General features: G+C 38.4%; 1 protein-coding gene across 1 annotated transcript in view; it reads left to right on the forward strand.

Annotated features, from left to right (window-relative positions):
- The first annotated feature begins 2,468 nt into the window (after positions 1 to 2,468).
- The window catches only part of LOC148358635 (lissencephaly-1 homolog A-like), a 36,944-nt gene continuing 16,743 nt past the window's right edge, over positions 2,469 to 22,669 (forward strand). Inside the window, exons 1-2 of the mRNA XM_088346277.1 lie at positions 2,469 to 2,671; positions 18,430 to 18,719. Coding sequence (XP_088202403.1) covers positions 18,688 to 18,719 — 32 coding nt within the window. The 5' untranslated portion in view covers positions 2,469 to 2,671; positions 18,430 to 18,687. The remainder of the gene's footprint in view (positions 2,672 to 18,429; positions 18,720 to 22,669) is intronic.

Consider the following 22,669-nt stretch of genomic DNA (forward strand, 5'->3'; position numbering starts at 1 on the left):
ATGTTTGGTCTTGGTATTAGTAGGGTCATAGCACAGTTTTTAAGTGATCATATAGTATTGGTGTGAACAAAACAATTATTGCTCAACACTAGTGGGGACACGGTTCAGTCCATGATAAAAGTATGCCCTTACTCATTATATGTAGCAGATTTTAGAAATTTGAGCTCTAATGGGAAAGACAAGATTGGTCTAACAGTTTTTTTTTCCTCATTTTCTTCCTGTAAAAAAATAATGTTGCATTGCGTACAAAATTTAAAATGGTCAAAAAAGCTATAAAATTCGGGAAAAATTCAAGTTGACGAGTATGGGTTTCATACCAATAAGAGGCAATACATTCGTCAAACCTCTCCAAAGACACCTAGGTGCTATTTTTTTCAAATGTGTTTTTCAGTTGTCTTAAGCAGCACGTCCTTGGCCTTTACGTAATAAAACCCTGGGATGTGTTTCTTTCATATTCCCCGGTTGATGAATGATCAGCAAATACAGCTACATTTGATGCTTTGCGAGTGTTGCCTGGCTTTATTGACATTCACTGTGGACATGTTTACAACTGAAAGTCACAGTTTGACGCTCACTTTTCTCTTGTGCTTCTTCCAGCATTGTATTGCGGGTAACATAAAATAATGTGGCAGGCTACATTTTGCCCGCCGGCCATGAGTTTGACACTGATTCTAATCAAAAGGACAACTAGTCCAAAGTTCAATAACTGACTTGTGTACAAGTATGAAACCTGAACCGATAATTACGAAAGATGAAACTAAATAATACATAGTTAAATAATTTAAGCAAGAATGTCAGAGTTTCATTTTGGGGTTGCTTTCCAGACATTTGTTTTCAGACAGCTGGATCAGTAATATGTTTTTTCCAAAATTTGAGCTTTGTTTTTTAGTATTTTGCTTTATCATTCAGCCTACATATTAACATGTCATTTTCAAGTCAAGTCATTTTTATTTGTATAGCCCTTAATCACAAAGAGTTTCAAAGGACTGCACAGGTTATTGGAAACCACAGATTATTATTACAGACTATTATTACACCATCCCCTGGTCTAAAACCTACATGAGGGCAAGGAAAAACTAAAAAAAAACTCAACATGAGGAAAATGAAGAAACCTTGAGAAGAGACCGCACATGTGGTAATCAATCCCCCTTCCAAGATGACCAGGCTGCAATGGGTGTTGCAGTAACAAATAATACACAGATATTCGTCACAAATGGCAAAGGGTTTGTTCTAAACACAACACATTCACAAACCATTTGAATTTTCAAAGTGATTATTGTCATATGCACAGTAAAGATTAAGAACCATGATTCCCTGCACAATGAAATTTTTACTTTGTCAGCACAGTTTCCAGCGTAATAAAACCAAGAAACTATACATCCTTTGCTGTCTGGTAATCTTGGAAGGGGAATACAACATGTGCGGTCCCTTCTCAAGATTTCTTCATTTTCCTCATGTTGAGTTTTTTTTGAGTTTTTCCTTGCCCTCATGTTGGTTCCAAATCAGGGGATGGTGTAATAATAGTCTGAAAAAATAGTCTGTGTAATAACCTGTGAAGCCCTTTGAGACTCTTTGCCTGGCTGATACGAAGGAGAAGGAGGATTTGGGATGGGTCAGCGGACCGGGGTCTGACCTGCAGCACGTCAACCCCTGCATTTACCAGCTGGCGTCGTCGTTGATGTCATGCTCTTTCCGGACATTTTCAACATCTTACCTAGTGTTTACTATTCTGTGTACAGTAATGCTAATTGTAATTCACCCTGTTCAATCCTGGAAGGGGGATTACCACATGTGAGGTCCTTTCTCAAGGTTTCTCTTTTCTCCTCACACTGAGGTTTTTGAGTTTTTCCTTGCCCGCATGCTGGTTTGCTAGTTTAAGATCAGGTAATTGTGTAATTTTGTAACTGTAATCCTGTGCAGTCCTTTGAGACATTTTTGTGATTAAGGGCTATATAAATAAATTTGACTTGACTTGATTAAGGGCTATACAAATAAAAATGACTTGACTACATGTATACATAAAATATTTCGAATAATAAACAGATTGACTCAAGATGAGTTAAGGCAAAAATATTAAACAGTTCGTTTGAATGTGTTAACTGGTTTTAACAGTTGAGTGTTACACCTGAACCAAATCGACATGCTCTATAAACTCAACACTGCCCTCCAGCGGCCCGAAAGAGCACTCAGTTTGCATTCATTCAAAAAATATATATTTTTTGATATAAATTACCTTCAGACTCGCTTCTTTTTTGACATACAATCTCCTCATAAATTACAGTAATGGCGGGCCAGATTCATCCAACAGACCAGCCCGAAGGCTGTACATTTGACATCCAAGAATTAAAGTTACCATGTGTGAATTAAACTTCGAAACGAAAACATGTATTTACCGACACCCACAAAATATAAATTAAATAAAAACGCTCCACGTATTGAAGGGTTTCTTAGCTTCCTGTCAAGGGCGTGCGCGTTCTCGTCTGCGTGCGCGGCCACGAGACAAGTCGAATGCGGTAGCCGACGAAAAAAAACAAGCGAGCGGCGCCGGAGACACGAGAGGGGCGCAGTTTACCTCCAGCTAACAAGATCTCAATTCGCAGCGCGCTTTTCACGCCCTTGTGCCGCCGTCGGAGACTCTTTTTTGGGATATTCGGTGACAAAAACGAGAAGGGTAAGTTGTGTTCTCTAACGATACCAGCGGTTGAAAGGAAAATGTGGCGTTAGGTGGGGAAAAAACGACGATGTGGCTGAAATTTTTGCACCTCCTTTTATGCCTCAAAATGGCGGCCAGGCCGCTCGGTTCGAAGCAGCAGGTAGCATATAAGCACTGCACTTTTCCCCCTTTTGCAAACGTCTGCTACCTTCTATTAGAATGTTTTTTGGGAACGATGTTAAATTAAGCTTATTGAGCTTGAGAGCAATGCCGTATGTAATGGAGTTCACATTGTAGCTAACTTCCCAACTGCATCATTTTTGAGTTAGGAGAAGGTCTATACACACTTACCTACATGGCGGTATTCAAATTGACTTAATGTTGTAATCATGGCGTTGTGAAATAAACACCGTGTGCGCTAACGACGTGACATGTCACTGGGTTGGGCTGGAAGGTTACCGTTGCGGGTGGCGTTGCTATTACGGGAATGTTTTGAAGCGGATTCGGTGGCGTTTGGCAAATACGTCATTGCCGCTAAATATAAAATTGACACAGTAGGCACCGTTGGACTGTTTTCAAATTTAAATCGTATTCGTTCTACTCATTAGCCTTTTTGCTATGTTAGCATAGGGGAAGGGCGTCCGTTTAGGCCGACCTTATGGTTTGCCCCGTGAGTGTGTTGATAACGTTTAAATGGGTGTGGATTTCAACAATATTTTATAAACAACTGCAGGTTGGGTTCTTGTTCGTACAAGACGAATCTTTAGATGGTATCACCGGCGGGTGTCTAGCTCAGCTGGAGATACCTCGTCATGTGTGGGAGGAAATCTGGGTGGAGCGCATGCGAGTCAATGATGGGCTTCTTGGAATTGCGTTTTCTCCTTAACCGATTCATGTTCTTTTCACTTGTTTGTCTCGTAGGCGTTCCCAGATGATATTTTCCCCCTGAAATATAATTATAGAAAGTGCATGATCCATACCTGTCAACCTCCACGGCTCCATGCCCTTACAAAATGCTGTATTTTCCCTTACAAAATACAAAATAATCTTGCACCATATTTGTTTTTCAAACGTGTTTATCTATGTAGTTTAACATGTTGTATTGTACATGTGTTTCGTTATATCATACATATTGTTAATTAACATTTTGTTGTGAGATACTGAGTTGCTCGACATCAATGAGGTTCATTATAAAAAAAGTTCAAAAATTAAGTAGTTTAGAAGTTCACTGTCGAAGGAAAATACAAGCAAATATAATTAAGTAGAATAATACATTTTCTCATTCAAATTATTAATTCATTTTCTGCATTAAATTATTGTTGGTAATATACTGATTAAAGGGATAAACACAAACCTGACTTTTTTTATTTTCTCCTTTTATACTTCCTTCCTTTCACTACATAATTACCACATGAAATCCGAGGCTGCAGAGGCATGTGCACAGTAGCATCTAACCGCTCGCTTCGTTTGCAACGAGAAAAAAAAACGATACCGAGATAGCGGCGAACTGGTTTGACTTGATTGATTTGCCGTTTTGTGATAGTCGGTGTATACCGGATGGTACCCATAATTAACAAATTTGCGTTTTTCTGTGCGGATTTTCCTGTACGTCGTACACATCTTAAAATGCATAATAAACATACTTTGTACGGCAAAAACGTACAGGTTGACAGGTATGATGATCTGTATTCACTCTTGTGTCGTATATGTTTACAGATTACCATATTTTCACGACCCACTCATACTTTATATTAATGAATCTTTTCGTATTTACGCCAAAGAAGTACCTCCTTCAGTTACCAGTTGTATCGGCTTTCTTTTAAAGATCAATGATTATCATACAGTTGTATGTGAAAGTTTGACAATATTATCCATATTAAGTCATTCCTGCATTTTAATGATATAAAAATAACTATTGGTCTGCTACCTATTCCACCCTGGTCATCCTGGAGGGGGGGATTACCACTTGTGAGGCCCCTTCTCAATGTTTTTTTCCTCACGCTGAGGTTTTGAGTTTTTCATTGCCGGCATGTTGGTTTAAGATCAGGTAATGGTTTCATTGTAATCCTGTGCAGTCCTTTGAGACATTTCTGTGATTAAGGGCCATATAAATAAACGTGACTTTACTACTAGTGATCCAGAGAGCCAAGAAGAGTTCCGCAGGTTCAAAAGCATCCTCCATTCAGGCCCCGGTGCTGTAGAATAATCTGCCCCCTGAAATTCGTTCTGCTACCACAGTGGAACTGTTTAAATCTAGTCTTAAAACACACTTCTATTGTATAGCTTATGAATGACCTATATATCATGTTGACAATATCTGTGTATTATTTGTTATTGCAACATCCATTGCAGTCTGGTCTTCCTGGAAGGGGATTACCTCATGTGCGGTCCCTTCTCAAGGTTTCTTTATTTTCCTCATGTTGAGGTTTTTGAGTTTTTTTCTTACCCTCATGTAGATTTGAGATCAGGGGGTGGTGTAATAATAGTCTGTGGCTTGGAATAATCTGTGGTCTGTACAGCCCTTGGAGACTCATTTTGATTAAGGGCTATACAAATAAACATGACTTGACTTGACCATAGGGCGCACCGTGTTAAAAGGTTTCTATTTCTGTATTTAACAATTCAGAGGGCGCACCGTACGTTAGGGCGCGGGTGCCCTCTGCTGCGTCTGCGTTATAACAACCCAGACGAGCATACAAGTGTGTGTATTTAAAAATCAGACTGAAGCAAAACTGAGTTTTGTTGTGGTTTATTTTAGTATTTCTTACAAAGTAAACGCGGTTAAAACAAAATGTAAAAAAAAAAGATGGTGCAAAACAGAGTTTGATACTCACATTTTTTTTTTGGGTACTCTATATGAAACAAAACCGTCAAAGTCTTTGTCCTTTATTTCTGACCCCAACCGCTTCGCTTAATCTTCATTAAAAGGTTCACTTTCTCCACTATCGGTCACTTTCCGTGCTGTGCGGCTCCTCAGAAATTATGCCGGTGGTTTATGCGAAAGTTCGAACAACAGTCCTGGCAGACACGTTGGCCCAAGCATCGACAATCTATTCTTTTCATTATAATCCGCTGGAAATTTCTATGCTACCATAGTCCCGGATGGAAAAATGACAGTTTCATGGAATTACTATATACGCTACGGCTTTGGCATGCAAGAGTACTTCCGGAGAACACAGTTGCATTGCGTGTGACTTCACATGTGCTCTTCGGCACAAACAGAAGGGACATGGTGGCGATTACACAGGAGATGCCTAAAAGTGACAGGAGATCGCATACAGGTCACATTTAGTTAAATGTGAACAATCTCACAAAAACCATTGGATCTATTCAAAAATGTTGTTAGTTTATGACATTGCCAAGGCTCGAACCTGTGACCAGTCTCTGGGCGGGCGCCTAACCCTAAGTACACTGAACTGGTCTCTGTCTGTCGCTTCATATCACACACAGGGCGCACCGCACAATTTGGAGAAAATCAGAGACTTTTTTTATATGCGCTCTATGGTCGTGACAATACGTTATTGATTTTGTTATGAATGTATGCATGCATAGATTTTGCTGACCTTGTTCTTTCACGGTTACCTTTTTGGTTAAGTGCAGTGAGGCATATCTGTCAATTCAACCAATTGATCCCCTTATAAATGATTTTAATTCCCCTTATTAAACGATAATAAACCTTACGAACAAAACACTTAACTTATTTACGCACAGTAAGACAATGTAGAATACCCCCAACAATATTACCTTTCTATGATGACGTTGTCAACCACAAGTGATGGAGACAATCTGGGTTAGAGAAAAAATGTAAGGAAAAAAATAAAAGGATAAAGAATGTGTAAAATATGGGGAAAACGTATATGTTGTCAGATGTGAGGTGTGCTTCACTATTGCCATTTGTCAAGAGGCAAGAGAATTTCGTGCCTCACTCTGCATCTGCAGACTCTCAGCACAGTAATATGTTGCATACTGCTTCTTTTAGATAAAATCATCATTATATTTATATTCTCGATATTAGCGATTCTATAAGTATTGTGATTCGATATAATTGATAATTGTGATTTAATTTTCTTTCCTAAAAAAAACAAGCAACTTAAATCATACACTTCTGGGACAATAAATCATGTATAATGTTCAAACAATGTACATCAGCCTGTCAGTCCAAAAATAAATCCCCCCTGATGATATGCTATTATGCTAATATCAGCTTAAAATCAATACTGAACACCCAACCAAAAAAGATCAATGTAATGGTCAATAATTCAAGTAAAGAATTAATCAAGAAATCATTATTAACCTTAATTTCACCATAAACACAGTGAATATAGCAGCAGAGCAAATAAATGATAAATATCTAATTGCTTCTCTTCAAGTTTAAAGAGTTAGACGCATTTAAATTGAATGGAGCTAACAGCAGCAGACAAATGTCTCTTTTCTTGAAGTTCTTAGGCTTTGAATAAAAAGAGCTGGTGAAAAGTAAAATGAGTCATGTAGCTAAGTATACATAGATTCTCTTAGAAACTGCGAATAAAAAAAAAATGCACAGCTCAAGATCAGTTAACTTAACATAAACTTGATAATGAACTTGTAAACTTAAAATTGTTTTGCCTTATTAAACTTGTCCAGCGTGGTTTGTCAACTGTATTAAGAAGACGGTAAACGTAAATGTGAAAAATATTCAGCTTTTTTTCCATACACTATTGTATTGTGTCATCAGACTAAATTTTGTTTTACAATTTCTCCCTATTGGAGTTATTTGAAAGGCAATTCTTCTTTAACCTTATTTTGCAAGATAAATTCTCATAGTATCTGTTAATTGTCCAAAACCAGAAACTTCATTTTCTACCAAATTAGCAGATTTTCTAAGCTCAAACCAGTGGTCAGACGGACCATCACAAAGCAAAATAATGATTTTGTTTAGATGCAGGCAATGTTTAGTTCAAGATAAGAATGTGAGCTTCTTGACCAATCAAAAGAAACTGTTTATAATTATTTTTAGGGTTAACCGTTCGTATTTATAGTATCAGTAGTTAGCCTAAAATATGTGGCGTTTGGGAATCGCTTTGATGTTATTTCACTAATAGACATATTTTCCGCAATTCTTAATTCAAGCCACTCACCGTCTGTGTTTCAAAATTATTTTGCTGCATGTCATGTACAGTGATGAAAATAAGTATTTGAACACCCTGCTATTTTGCTATATCCCCCACTTACAAATCATTGAGGGGTTGGAAATTTTCATCTTAGGTGCATGTCCACTGTGAGAGAGAGAAACTAAAAAGAGAATCCAGAAATCACAATGCATAATTTTTTTAACGATTTATTTGTGTGATATAACTGCAAATAAGTATTTGAACACCTGAGAAAATACATTTTAATATTTGGTACTTAAGCCTTTGTTTGCTATTACAGAGGTCAAACGTTTCCGGTAGTCTTTCACCAGTTTTGCACACACTGCAGGAGGGATCTTGGCCCACTCCTCCACACAGATCTTCTCTAGATCAGTCAAGTTCCTGGGCTGTCACTATGAAACACGGAGCTCCTTCGATTGGGTTCAGGTCTGGAGACTGGCTGGCCATGCTTGTACCTTGATATGCTTCTTACGGAGCCACTCCTTGGTTTTCCTGGCTGTGTGCTTAGGGCTGTTGTTTTTGAAGACCCAGCCACAACCCATCTACAATGCTCTTGACTGAGGGAAGGAGGTTGTTCCCCAAAATCTAACAATACACGGCCCCAGTCATCCTCTTTAATGCAGTGCACTCGTCCTGTCCCATGTGCAGGAAAACGCCCCCAAAGCATGATGCTAGCGCCTCACCCCTTCACAGTAAGGATGCGTTCTTCTGATTGTACTTTTCATTCTTCTTCCTCCAAACTTGTTGGAGGAAACTATGACCAAAAAGTTCTATTTTGGTCTCATCTGACCACAAAACTTTCTTCCATGAGTTCTCTGTATCATCTAAATGGTCATATGCAAACTAAGGACAGCCTTGGACATGTGCTGGTTTAGCAGAGGAACCTTTCGTGCCATGCATTATTTCAAACCATGATTTCTTAGTGTATTCCCTACAGTAACCTTGGAAACGGTGGTCCCATTTATTTTCAGGTCACTGACCAACTCCTGTCGTGTAGTTCCGGGTTGATTCCTCACCTTTCTTAGAATCATTTTGACCCCACGAGGTGATACCTTGCATGGGGCTCTACTCCGATTGAGATTGTCTGTCATGTTTAGCTTCATCTATTTTCTAATGATTGCTCTAACAGTGGACCTTTTTTTCACCAAGCTCCTTAGCAATTGCTCCGTAGCCCTTTCCAGCCTTGTGGAGGTGTACAATTTTGTCTCTGGTGTCTGTGGACAGCTCTTTGGTCTTCGCCATGTTACAAGTTAAAGTCTTAGTGATTGTATAAGGTCCATAAATATTGGCATACCAAGAGAAAAATTATATCAATATTTTCAGTAGATCTTCCAAATGCGTCGTATAGCTTTCAATGAGGGTCAGAATTCGGTTTGGAGATATTTTTGACCATTCATCTTCACAAAACATCTCCAGTTCACTCAGATCTGATGGTTTTTAAGCATGGACCGCCCACTTTAAATCACACCACAGATTTTCAATAACATTCAGGTCAGGGGAATGAGATGGCAGATTTAAAATGCTGTATTTGTTCCTCTGCGTGAATGCCTTAGTCCAGTGAAGGCAATGTTCAGGGCACTCTTGCACAACTTAAACTTTGCCACTGATTCTTGAACATTGTTCGTAAATGTATGTTGGTACTGACTGGAATCAATGCGACCTTCAATTTAAATAAGATTGCCAGTACCTGCACTGGTCGCATAGCCATACAGCATGATGGAACCACCAACAACACATTTTACTCTGGGTAGAAAGTGTTTGTCTTTGAATGTTGTATTCTTCCGCCATCCGTACTGCTCCTTGTTATGTCCTAATAACTGCATTTTAATTTCATGCATCCGTTTTCAGTATGCAAATGCACATTTGGACAAGCCAGCTTTTGGAATGAGATGCTAGGGACTGATGTAGGCCTGGGCAATAAAATAACGATAATTATCGTCAAATCATTTTTTGCCAAAATAAATAATAAAAACATTGTATAAAAGTCGATAAGTTAAACCACAATTACACCACCTATTTTGGAATTGTAGGTTTACAGTATGTGCAATGTTCTGCGTTTTGATTGCCTCATTTTTTATACTTTTATTTTGTTTAATATTCCTTGCATTTGTGAAATGCTGTGTTGTAGTTTGTCACCATGCGTCCTTGTTCTGACATTAAAATTGGTTAAAGCACCATCTGTTTTCGTGAACTTTCAATTAAGGGCAAAAAATTATGCCAAAATGTGAAAGAAAAAAATATGTGATAATTACTATTATCGACTGATACCCAAGGGCAGTATGCATGGCGCAAGAATACAGCATTTAAAGACAAACAATTGGTACCTTTTAGTACGGGGCGCATATTATGGTATTAAAAAAATCGATAAATGCCTTTTTTGTTTTATGAGAATATAATAAAAGTATTGGAAATTAGCAGATAGTAATATGCCCGTCATGTAATAATAATACATATTTTTTTAATGCTAAAAAGCGAGTCCATGCAAAATAAATGTTTTAATAATTAATATTTTGGTGATCAATTTTTTGTTGGTATATTGACCAAGCGTTTAGCATTATCATATTTGGGTTTCGGGCCAAAATTATTTTTTGTTCATCCCTAATGAACACCAGCTACTGTGTTCACTTAGTTTGTTATCGTTCGATATCTAGCAAAAAATAGCAGCAAAACAGGCCAGCCTTTTGTTGGGTGTGATGTGACCCAAGTGATAAAATCATGATTACTAGATTAGATTTTTTTCCCAATAACTACAGACGCCCATTCTAATAAAATTAGCAGTGGCATGCTCTCAACGGGAGTTAAGAAGGAGCTAGACCAAGTTTTAATGGGGTGTACTCCTGCTCCTTGCAATTGTTTTTATTTTATATTCGCAATTCACTGTTCCGTCAACAACAAAAATTGCCTAGTCAACTAACTCTCCTTTGTTATGTATCATGGCCAAAGCAGTTGTCACTAATGAAACATTTTCTAGCTTTGGGTTTGCACCACATGACAAAATCTCAGCAACAAACTTGATTTTGCAATAACGCTAACCTCATAGATCAAGTATTTGGAAATAATCACGTTTTTGATCCTTCTACCACACCGTAGGAAAAAAAAAATCACAAAAACTAAAAGACTCATAACGAACCTTCCACTTACACTTTGATTGTTTTACAGTGACGGTAGATACCACTGATGGTAGAGTTACATTTTCTGAAGTCCTTTGAATTATTGTCACTGGTTGTAAATGAAGGCTGTCCAGATTCCAGATCATTGGAATGCTTGGTATTGAAATGTGACAAAGGGTTTACCTTAGTTCTCACATAGATTATCCATAGATGTGGGCAAAGCAAAGTTGAGTCAATGGTACCATGCTACCCCCAAAAACAATGAAAATAACGATTCGTTCATGTTGATTATTGATGCTTCACATTTTTGTTCGCAAAAGTAATCATTTTACAGCAGGGGTCTCCAAGCTTTTTCAAGCCGAGAGCAACTTTTTCTTTTTTACCAATTATCCTAAAGGGCCCCTAGTTCGATATACTTTTCTAAAATAACTAATCATGTTGTTAGTATGTTATGACCAGACTCATTATTGGAAGTAGGTTAAATAAATTCAACCACTAAAAAACATTTTACGAAAAAATCACAATGACCCAGCCCTGGTGACTTATTTTCAGAAGTGGTCTGCGGGCACCTCAGCAGACCTAAGGGGGCACCGCGTTGGAGACCCCTGTTTTATAGGCTTTCCATTGTGCTTGTCTTCTGTGCTGCAACTTGGTTTATGTACTGCATTGATTTGACCAACTGGTTTGGAGAGTCCATAATTGTCCAAGCTTGGTGACGTAAACACACAAATGAATTGGGCCGTGGCTCGTTCCAGTTGTAAGAGGACGGCTTCTACCTAAAGGACTTCCACCTTTCTGAATTAATTAGCAAATGACCCATCCTCTCCAGAGAATTCTGCACATTTTTATGATTTGTCCCGGTGCCACACAAAGACACCAAAATCAATAGAAGGAGGAACAAGCAGATTTATGGACGCACTGTGACTGCAGCATATTGACCCACCTAGATTACACAGTCTCTCTAGTGGCGTTATAGTTTCAATATGAAAATAATATTCTTTCTTGTCTATTTAAGTCACAATTATTTGTATAGCCCTTAAAAGGATACCAAAATCCTAATACATACAAAACGTGAGAAAATAGTACATGTTTTTTGCATAATATACATAATATATAATATGTCATTTTTTATATTCCAATAATTTTTTCAGATAATGTATTTGAAGACCATCTGTCTTGTCTTTGACTTCCTGAGCCCTGATGTCATGTGAAGAACATTAGCACCTTAGCAAGTCAGTCACCATATTGGTTAACATGTTTATTAGTCGAAAATGTTTTGAGTGTTTAAGCATGTTTTTGGTAGTTTTTGTGGAGAATGCCTAGGTGCTGAGTTGTAGGTGGGTGCAGCAATGGTACAAAAAATGGCGAGCAGACCTAATGGGGCAAACTGGCAATATTAACACACTGAGAGCTAATAGGCGCTAAATTAGCCGAGACTTTGCAGGATAGCCGACTGCTAAAAATGGACAACCGGGACCAATCGGTGTGAAAACAGTAGGCTGGCGAAGCAAAATCACGCAGTAAGCAGCCAGGATAACCTGGAGCCCAAAAAAAAAAAAAGATTACCGCAAAAAACATGAACCCTGTCAGGGAAATAACAACTGTCAGGACAGGCTAGCCAGTTAGCCGACTGCTAAAGGGGCTAATCTGGAAGCCTTGGGGAGCCCATATGCTAACGGGGAAGCTATCTGGACAATATTATATCAACTGCAAGACACGCGGCGAAAAAACACAAACGAAAACGTAACAATCATGTACCTAAAAGGAGGCGAAGGCAAAAAATAGAATGCATGCTGTACACGACGGCAGGTAAACTTACCTTTTGATAATAAAAGCACGCAACTCGCACAAAACAGTCAAAAGCCCCCCAGCGACACGGTAAGCAAAGTTCCAATTACTCTGAGTAAAAATGAGTGCCATGCATTTGCGATTACTACAATCACCGTCTGATCTTCAACATGACCCGCCATTGTTTTGGTTCTTCAAGTGACGTTACAGCTTTAGGGGATATCAGGTTAAACTGTCTGCTTTGAGAAATAATTCCTCTACATGGCATGTATCGTGAGGAACACTACACTTTCAGTGCCTAATTTTATAAAAATGGTCTTTTGTAATCACTACAATGACTGAATAGTATAAATGCATCATTAGAAGTGATTTGAGTGTTTTTGGTTTTAAAATGTTCACGTTCTGAATTAACACAAAATCAAACATTGGTAATTCCAAAACGGACATCATTGCCTGCGCTGCTATGTTTACACTACAATTATACTTATTTATTTCATTTAATATAAACGGTACAAATCAGATTTTTAAAATCTGACTTAAGTCTGTAATGTTATTGGACATACATCGGTTAGGTATGTTTTGTGGATGTTTGAAGAGCCACGTTAGGCTGATTATGATCTCTGGTCGTTAATTAGTTAACTTTAGTTAACTTTTTAGTTTACTTAGTTAAAGGCCAACCGATTAGCAGGCAGGCCATTTATCAACACCGAAATTTGGGAATTAGAAGGATATCGGTATCTGCATTTTTATTTATTTAACGGGCCGATTATTCAGACTCCGATGCAGCTGAGCCTTTCCCTCCCTGGCTCCTGCTCCTCCTACCTTTCCCTCCCCTACTCTTCTATCCTCACTACCCACGCTCTGATTGGAGAAGCGACCGGAGCGAAGCCACTGGAGCAATAGCTTTCCGGACCGACGTACTCCTTTGTTTTGTATCATGGCCAAAGCAGTGGTCACCAATGTAACTTTTTCTAGCTTCTGGTTTGCACCACATAACAAAATGTAACTTGATTTTGCAACAGGTAATATCATTGATGAAATATTTGCAAATTATCACGGTTTGGATCCTCCTTCACACCGGAGGAGAAAAAAAATCATTAAAACTAAAAGACCCATAGCAAACCTTCCCAAACAGCGGGAGCTGTGCTAACTCATGAGTCCTGACATGCCTGATTATTAATTCAGTCTTTGATGATATTGAGATTTTAAAAAGCGTGTGAGATTGTGTAAAAAGTGTAGTCGGGAAGCCCATTCAGATGGAGACTGATATATTCGCTCTTGTCATAACATTAGTTAATCAATCAGGCGTGTGTGTTTGTGATTGAGAGACAGCATAAAAAGCATGCTAAAGTGTAATGATGAGTGATTAGCTGTTACCATAATATTAGATCGACAATTTGGCTCTAAAACAGAAATGCCCACCCTTTTCAGTTCGCGAGCTCCGTTGAAATTTCCATTGCATTTTACACTTGTTTTAATTTGATTCAAGTCATATTGGTTGTATTGACATTTGTATTTATTGTAAAAAAATCTGGGGGCTATTTAAGTACTTTTATCCCTTTATTATTATATTATTTATTGGCCCCTCTTAATGCAGATAATTAGTACCTGTATCGGGCCCAAAAAAACGATATTGGTCGATCCCTAATACTCAAGTTTTCAATATTGATGGCCCACCAAATGTTTTAAGCCCAACATAGGGAGAAAATGTCGCGTTGTCTGAAGGTAATGTGGCAACGTAACAATGGGTCCTATGTCAATATGACATTAGTTTTCTCTTAGCAGTTAGATTTCACAACTTAAACGTTTTTAAAGTAAGAACAGTATGAATTTTTTTTTGTATCTAAAAGACAATTAAAATGAAATATTTAAATTTAAGGTGGGGATTTTGGCATTTGTGGGTACCGCTTGCAGCGCCTCTCTCACTTAGTGAAGCTGTAGGCAACAACAGTAATCTGATGTCTGTTGTACTATCTTAATATTTGTTACACTCGTGCAAAGGTTGGTGCAATAACAATTCATCTGAAAGTTCCGCCATCAATTTTTGGACTGTGTCAAGCGCTGATATCTCAGCTCAATAGTTAATTCTTAGTTGGATGAGTCACTCTCTGTAGAGCAAGTCCTGTAAAGTGTTCAAGTGTCAGTTATGCGAGTAGATAAGCGAACACAATCTATATTTTTAGCTTTATATCTTCAGTAAAGCATGATGCCATGCATAGAAATGTCACCTTTGTGGTTATTGGTGCTTGCTGTTGAAGGAAGATTTTGAGCTATGTTTCCAGAAAAGTGCTTCATTTGTCATCATCACATCCAGTGCCTAATATCATACATTTGAATGCTCTCCTCTATCGACTTGGGTTGCCACAATATTTAAATGCAAAAGTGTGTACCAGGGATGTCAACCTCAGTCTGCCCCAGGGGTCGGATTAGACCTAAGATTTATGGCCCGAGCCCGAACCCGAACCTGAGGCAATTTCGGGCCGGGTCGGGCCTGAAATGTCAGTCATACGGTCGGGTCGGGTCGGGTTCGGTCCTGCTTTTTTTTTAAATTAATTAATAATTATAAATATAATATATATAAACGCGTTATATAGACTAGAATCTCCCAATTATTATAATTAGCTCGCTTTATTTTGTTTTAAAGCGTATTATATAGAATACGATCGCTTTTGTCGGAAGCGTACATTGACGTTGGTGACATTTTCATCCGCGTTAAAAAACGCAATTTGTAGAATACGATCGCGCTTTATTGTTTAAATAAACGCGTTATATAGACTAGGATCTCCCAATTGTTATAATTAGCTCTCTTTATTGTTTTAATAAGCGTTTTATATAGAATACGATCGGGGGGGGGGGAATTTGCATAGGAGTCGGAAAAGGGCACAACACGTCAACACCCCCTCAATGAAAGTGCTGCGCTAAAATCTTAAGGACGTACTACTACTGCTGCTGTGGATTATGGCCCAATGATCAAGTCGTCAAAATGACGGACGCCCTTAAATGTTTTCGCTACCTCAAAAAAAAAAAAACCGTCAATGACAGATTGTCGCTTAATGTAACATCTGCAGTGCAGACACAGAAATATAAAAGATGTAAATGTTTATACAGTTTTATTTAACTTAGGCCTAGATGTTGTAACAAAAGGCAGAGTTTAATTTGTTATCATAAATCACCCCTCCTTATAAATAAAATATGTAATTTCGGGCCCCTTTCGGGCCAGGCCAGCAAATCCAGTTAATTAGTCGGGCTCGGTCCGGGTCGGGTTTAATACCCCTCGGGCCTGCGTCGGGCTCGGGTGCTTTTTTTTGGCCCGATCTTACCTCTAGGTCGGATCGAGACACTCTGTTCAGTAACAGAATGTCATCCTACAAAATTTGTCGCTTTGTTTTTCAGTATTATGCTCTATTATTGAGCCTGCATTAGTAATCTACCCAACGTATTATAATTCCACATGACAAGGGTTATTTTCTTAAGCACAGGCGGCCTGTGGCCCGCCAAGACAATACTGAGAAAACTGAGCTCTAGTTGTAAATATGTCAACTTGATGTCACCCAAGCCAAGCACCACTCGCAAAGCAACCGTAGTAGTATTTCTTTTGCTCTCGCTCTCGCTCTATATTTTTTCTCTCCTTTCTCTCTCTAGCATTTTTTGTTTCTCTTTTTTCTCTTACATCCTCTCCTTCTCTTCATCACTTTCTTTTTCTCTTTCTCATGCTAACTCTTTTTTCTCTTTTTCTGTCTTTTCTCATTCTTTTGTTCTTTCTCGTTCTCATTTTCTTTTTATTTCTTTTGACATCTTTCTCTTTTTTTCGTTTTATTTTGTCCACCTTTCTCTTTATTATGCTCTCTCTATTTTTTTGTCGATAGTGGGATGTTTGGACGCGTTCTAAGGGATGGGCAGGGCACCCGTATGATGCGGCAGGGGTAAACCAGTGAAATCTGTCGGGCCTTGCTGTTGAACAGAAGAGTGTGTTGTGTCGCCCTGACCCGAGTCACACGGCGTCACTCTTTCTCGTGTCCCGTTTCATCTGGAGGGACGAAAGCATGACCAACTTGGGTGCCGAGGTGCTTAACTTGTTTGGGTGTTTGGGCATTTGGGTTGGCCATGGTCTACAACATTTTTGTGTATGTTTTTTTTTTTCTATTTTTTTCCCCTTTTTATTTTTCTTTTTCTTTTCTTTGTTATTGTATGTGTTTGTCTTGCTGTCAGTCACCCCTTTTGAGGGATATGACCAAGGTAGATAGATGGATAGATATTTTTTGTCACTCTTTCTCTTTTTCTTTTTTCTCTTTTTCTCTAATTTTTTTTCTCTTTCTCATCCTCTCTCGCTTTTTCATCACTTTCTTTCTGCTCGCTCCTTTTTTCTCATTCTGTCTTTTTCTTCTCTTGTTCTTTTGATCTTTCTCCCTCTTTCTTAGTTTCTTTCTCTATTTTTCTTTCGTTTCAATTTTTCTTCCTCTTTTTACCCTTTATTCTCCTTTCCTTTTCTCTCCCTTCACTCTCTATTTTGCACCCTCTATTTTCCTTCCTTTTTCTGACTCACCTGCTCTTGCTTTTACAATGTCTCCCTTGTTCTCGGTCATTATCTCTTTCTCTTTTCATCCCTCACTTTTTCTTTTTCTCTTTCTCTTAAACCATCTCATCAGGCCCATGTGGGATTTTTTTTCCTAGCATGTGGCCCCCAGCTAAAATGAGCAAGAACAGAATCTGAAACGCAGCACATTTTTTCAATGCAGTTTTACACTTGAACCAACTCACTACGTTATGCAACCTCGACACTGCCCTATAGCGGTTGGGGAGAGCATTTGGTTTGCATTTATTAAAAAACGTTTGATATGAATTATTCTGGGACTCGCTCCTATTTTTTACATAACCGAATTTATGGTGGTTGGATTAAATCATTCAACAGACCAGATCCATCATACGGGTCGTATATATTTGACATGGACGATGTATATCGATAATAGTTTTTGGTGTGTATTTTACGTGTTATTTTCACAAAGGGCAAACAGAAAACAAATCACATACTTTGAAGAGAGAACATATTTGTCTATCAAAATAACCTATAAGGAAACGAGAGCAAGTGATTTAAAAAGTAAATTAGCCTTATTTACGCTCTTGTTTACTGCTGGTAAGTTGGTGATTTAGTCATCACTGGCCCAGTAGACTAAGAGGCTTAGTGCGGCTCATAGTGGCTGTGCCGTTTGTTGTTTGGTTAGGTACTGTATTTTACATGGCAGTGTGTTCATATTTCTTAAAATCCCTCCCCACTGCTTTTATTGTACTACACATAAATGACTTCTAGTGTCAGTATGTTAAATTTCTCACCAGAGATAGCTGTGCTATCACGTCATTGTGATTTCCGATTCATCACATGGCCAGGCAGTTCTTAAGATGGTGTGACAATGTTTGGGAACTTCTTGTGTAAGCAATCCTACAAGTTTGCGAATCTACAAATGTAGGTCAAATGTTGCACGTATGTAAAGGAATTTGCAGCAAGACCAAACTGGAGTATTTTGAAAGTATTTGAAACTCACAGAAGAAGTAATGAGAATGGGTGTGCATGGTCAGATGGATGACTAATTATGTCAGTTTTCTGATTAATAAGTTGCATCAAAAATGTTGCATTAAGGTTTTGGTAGAATAAGCAGTTTCCTTTTTTTTTGCATTTTAACTTTGGGGCATTGATGCACAACTTTTTTGTCATCTTCCATGCATATTAATGCAGACCTCTGTTTTTCCTTTTCAGATGCAGTGTAGATTCAGCTGTTGACTGGTCTGCTGGCTCTCCGCTTGTCTTATCCCCAGGGGCCCCCCACTCCTATGGTCCCCACTCACTCAGAGGCTGTGTTTGGGACTACCCTAACTGTTGCTATTGGAGTACAAGCCTTACCTTCTATCGCGTTGCTGGGATTCTCATAGCTCATCTCCTGATTGAGGAGAGTGGCAGCGGCAGCATTGAGTAAACAGCGGTCCCTCCTTGCCCCGCCCACACCGTCCTGTCACCATGGTGCTTTCACAGCGGCAACGGGATGAATTGTAAGTGGCAAGTAGAGCTTTAATTGACAACTGGAGTTCAATGCTTAGTGTTTATGTTCTTTAAACCCTTACCGTTCCTGTTGAATCTGCCTAAAATCACAATCCAAGACTAACCCAAAATAGTTTTTTTTGCAATCAAGTGTCTGCAGTAAAGTGTAGCATGGGCATATTGGCTGGAAAACCGGTGAGACAAAAACTTGAAGCCTTACCTACTTGTACCTTGTCAAATTTAATCAAAATCTGAAAAACTAAACGTTGTATTTTACACTATTTTCTAATGGTAGGTCTAGGTGTTCCCAAAGTGGCCATTTGGAGACGAGCAGTTAACAGCCCTTAAAACTTTGCATTCATGTATTTTACGTTGGCCAATTTAAGACATTGTAAAACAGTTGTAAATGTTGGACCTCTCTTTCTAAAAGTCAATCCATGATTTTGCACACTTGGGCATATTACTCGCTCCTAAAAATGGTTTAGAGGTGCAAATAGAAGTTTTGGACAAAAAAGAAAATGGTGCACAAAACATAATGTTCTATCATTTTAAACAAATAAATGTATGCTGTACACCTGCAAATATATTTTTTAATATATATAATGCATAATGAGGCATCTTTGTTGGACATGAGCTTTCGGAACTAAAAACTGCAAATCGGAAAACCCAGTCACATGTTTCGACATTAACATTCCAAGTGTTTGCCAAATAACTTCACAATAAAAAAGAATAAACACAAATTAATGTTATACACCTGCAAATATGTATGATACTTTTTTCTAATAAAGTATGTTAACAAAAAAGTAAACGGGTCCACTATCACACTTGCTCACTAACTAACTCACTCTTCCTTCTTTAAGAACTTTGCATTGCAAGACAAAAATGTGAGCATGTCAATGACTAATGTTGAAGGGGCTCTCAGTAAAGACAGCGCTTGCTGTGGCGTGACTAATGTTGCTGTTTTCTATTGAGATGAAAAAGTATAGTATGAGTATGTATTATGGCGCAATTTACAAGTACACAATCACTCAATCAAATTAAAACTTGATGCTTAATCTTGAATTTATCACGGCTATTGTGTGTAAGTTGCGTTATGTTAAAACACAGTTATACATTTCTCAAGTTGCTAAGTACAGAGGGTGGGCATTTAAAAGGTTTGGCTTCAGCCTACCTTATTACATACATACAGCCACACATGCTCATTAATCAGCTAATCAAAAGCTGGCATCCAGCGTGCTACCAAACTAACGGCACATTTCCAGTGTTCTCGTTTGCCTGCGTCCCTGCGTCCTAGACGCATCATTTTTGCTGGGGACTCATTGTCTCAAATCAACGTGCGTCCCTGGGACGCAACTTTTTTGACACAAAATTGTCATTATTACCCGATTACTTTTTTTAAACAAAGATTTACCGCACTCCAAACTTTTCGTCAGGCAGATCCGCCATTGTTGTTTTTGGTCTCGCGGTTCGAGTTTTTGTCAGCACGCTGATCTTGGCAAACGAGATCTCGTTGCTTCGAGATTACGTCATTGTTGTGGTGCTAGTCGTCGAGTGAAGGTTAAGTATGCCTCCGAAAAAACGGTTAGTATTAGTTGAAAATCAACGCAAAATTGATAATTTCTTCTGTGTCAGTAATAAGTCGAAACATAATGCAGAAAGTGATAACAACGGCAATAATTCCGGCACGAAAAAACGGCGGAAAAAGTTTTCGGAAGATCGCGGAGGCTTGCAAAAGGCGCGTGACGAAGCGAACAATTCGACGAAAGAAAATAAACAAGAATACTCCTAGCAAGAAAAGGACTTTTCTGCCAAAATGGACTCAATTATATTCCTGGTGACGCTATGAGGAGGATGATAATGGATTGGACCTTGAGAAGGCATTACAACTGTGGCAGGACAGCAAACGACAAAGAATATACTGGACTGTCTCAGAAAATTAGAATATTGTGATAAAGTTCTTTATTCTCTGTAATGCAATTAAAAAAAATAAAAATGTCATACATTCTGGATTCATTACACATCAACTGAACTATTTCAAGCCTTTTATTATTTGAATATTGCTGATTTTGGCTTACAGCTGAAAAAAACTCAAAAATCCTATCTCAAAATATTAGAATACTTCCTCAGACCAAGTAAAAAAAATAATTTTATAACAGCAAAACTAAATCAAACATTTGAAAATGTCCATTGATGCACTCAGTACTTGGTTGGGAATCCTTTTGCACGGATTACTGCATCAATCCGGCGTGGCATGGAGGCAATCAGCCTGTGGCATTGCTGAGGTGTTATTGATGCCCAGGATGCTTCGATAGCGGCCTTCAGCTCATTTGCATTTGTAGGTCTGGTGTCTTTCATCTTCTTAACTATACCCCACAAATTCTCGATGGGGTTCAGGTCAGGGAAATTAGCAGGCCAATCAAGGACAGTGATGCCATGGTCAGTGCACCAGTTACTGGTGGTTTTGGCACTGTGGGCAGGTGCCAGATCATGCTGGAAAATGAAATACTCATCTCCATAGAGCTTTTCAGCAGATGGAAGCATGTAGTGCTCTAAAATCTCTTGGTACACAGTTGCATTTACTCTGGACTTGATGAAACACAGTGGACCAACACCAGCAGCTGACATGGCTCCCCAAACCATTGCTGACTGTGGGAACTTCACACTGGATTTCAAGCAACTTGGATTTTGCTCTTCTCCAGCCTTTCTCCAGACTCTGGCGCCTTGACTTCCAAATGAAATGCAAAACTTGCTTTCGTCTGAAAAGAGGACTTTGGACCACTCTGCAACTGTCCAGTGCTTCTTCTCCATAGCCCAAGTCAGACGCTTCTTCCGTTGTCTTGAGTTCAGAAGTGGCTTGACCATGGGAATACGGCTATTGTAGCCCATTTCCCGGACACGTCTGTGAACTGGCTTTTGATACCTGGACTCCAGCTTCAGCCCACTGTCTTTGAAGCTCCCTCAAATTCTGGAAGCGGCTCTTCTTCACAATTTTGTTAAGGCTGCGGTCATCTCTCTTGGTTGTGCAGCGTTTCCGGCCACATTTTTCCCTTCCAACAGACTTTTTGTGGATATGCTTTGAAACTGCACTCTGTGAACAGCCTGCTCTTTGAGAAATTTCTTTTTGTGTCTTACCCTCCTGATGGAGGGTATCAATGATGGTCCTCTGGACAGCAGTCAGATCAGCAGTCTTCCCCATACTTGTGATTTAGTTTACTGAACCAAGCTGAGTGTTTTTAAGGCTCAGGAAACCCTCGCAAGGTGTTTCGAGTTAATTAGATGATTCAGTTTATTAGTTGAATAGCCTACTTGTATACTTTTTCATGATATTCTAATATTTTGAGATAGGATTTTTGAGTTTTCTTAAGCTGAAGGCCAAATTCAGCAATATTAAAATAATAAAAGGCTTGAAATAGTTCAGTTGATGTGTAATGAATCCAGAATGTATGACATTTTTGTTTTTTTAATTGCATTACGGAAAATAAAGAACTTTATCACAATATTCTAATTTTCTGCGACAGTCCAGTATATAATGAAAAAATAAATATGAACTGAAAAATCTGAAGTGATAACTGCTTTGTATTACCAATTAACTGTGATGATTTAAACTAAATGCAAATATAGATTAATATTTCGGTAAATTTATTTTGTATAATGTACAATATTGTGAACTGAAAAATCTGAAGTGATAATTGCTTTGTATTACCAATTAACTGTGACGATTAAAACTGAATGAAAATATAGATTAAAATAATTATTCCAGCAATATTATTTTGTATAATGTACAATATTGTTGTGAAGCGAAAAATCTTGAAGTGATAACTGATTTGTATTACCAATAAACTGTGATGATTAAAACTCAATGAATATATAGATTTATATTATATATTTGTCACCGATTTACAATTTCAACCTCGATAACACTAAATTTTGGGGACCCATGGATCTCTGTCGGGACCCATAG

The sequence above is a fragment of the Urocampus carinirostris genome, chromosome 10, assembly GCF_059441175.1.
Source record: "Urocampus carinirostris isolate Australia breed hairy pipefish chromosome 10, RoL_Ucar_1.0, whole genome shotgun sequence".
In the NCBI taxonomy this organism is placed as follows: domain Eukaryota; kingdom Metazoa; phylum Chordata; class Actinopteri; order Syngnathiformes; family Syngnathidae; genus Urocampus; species Urocampus carinirostris.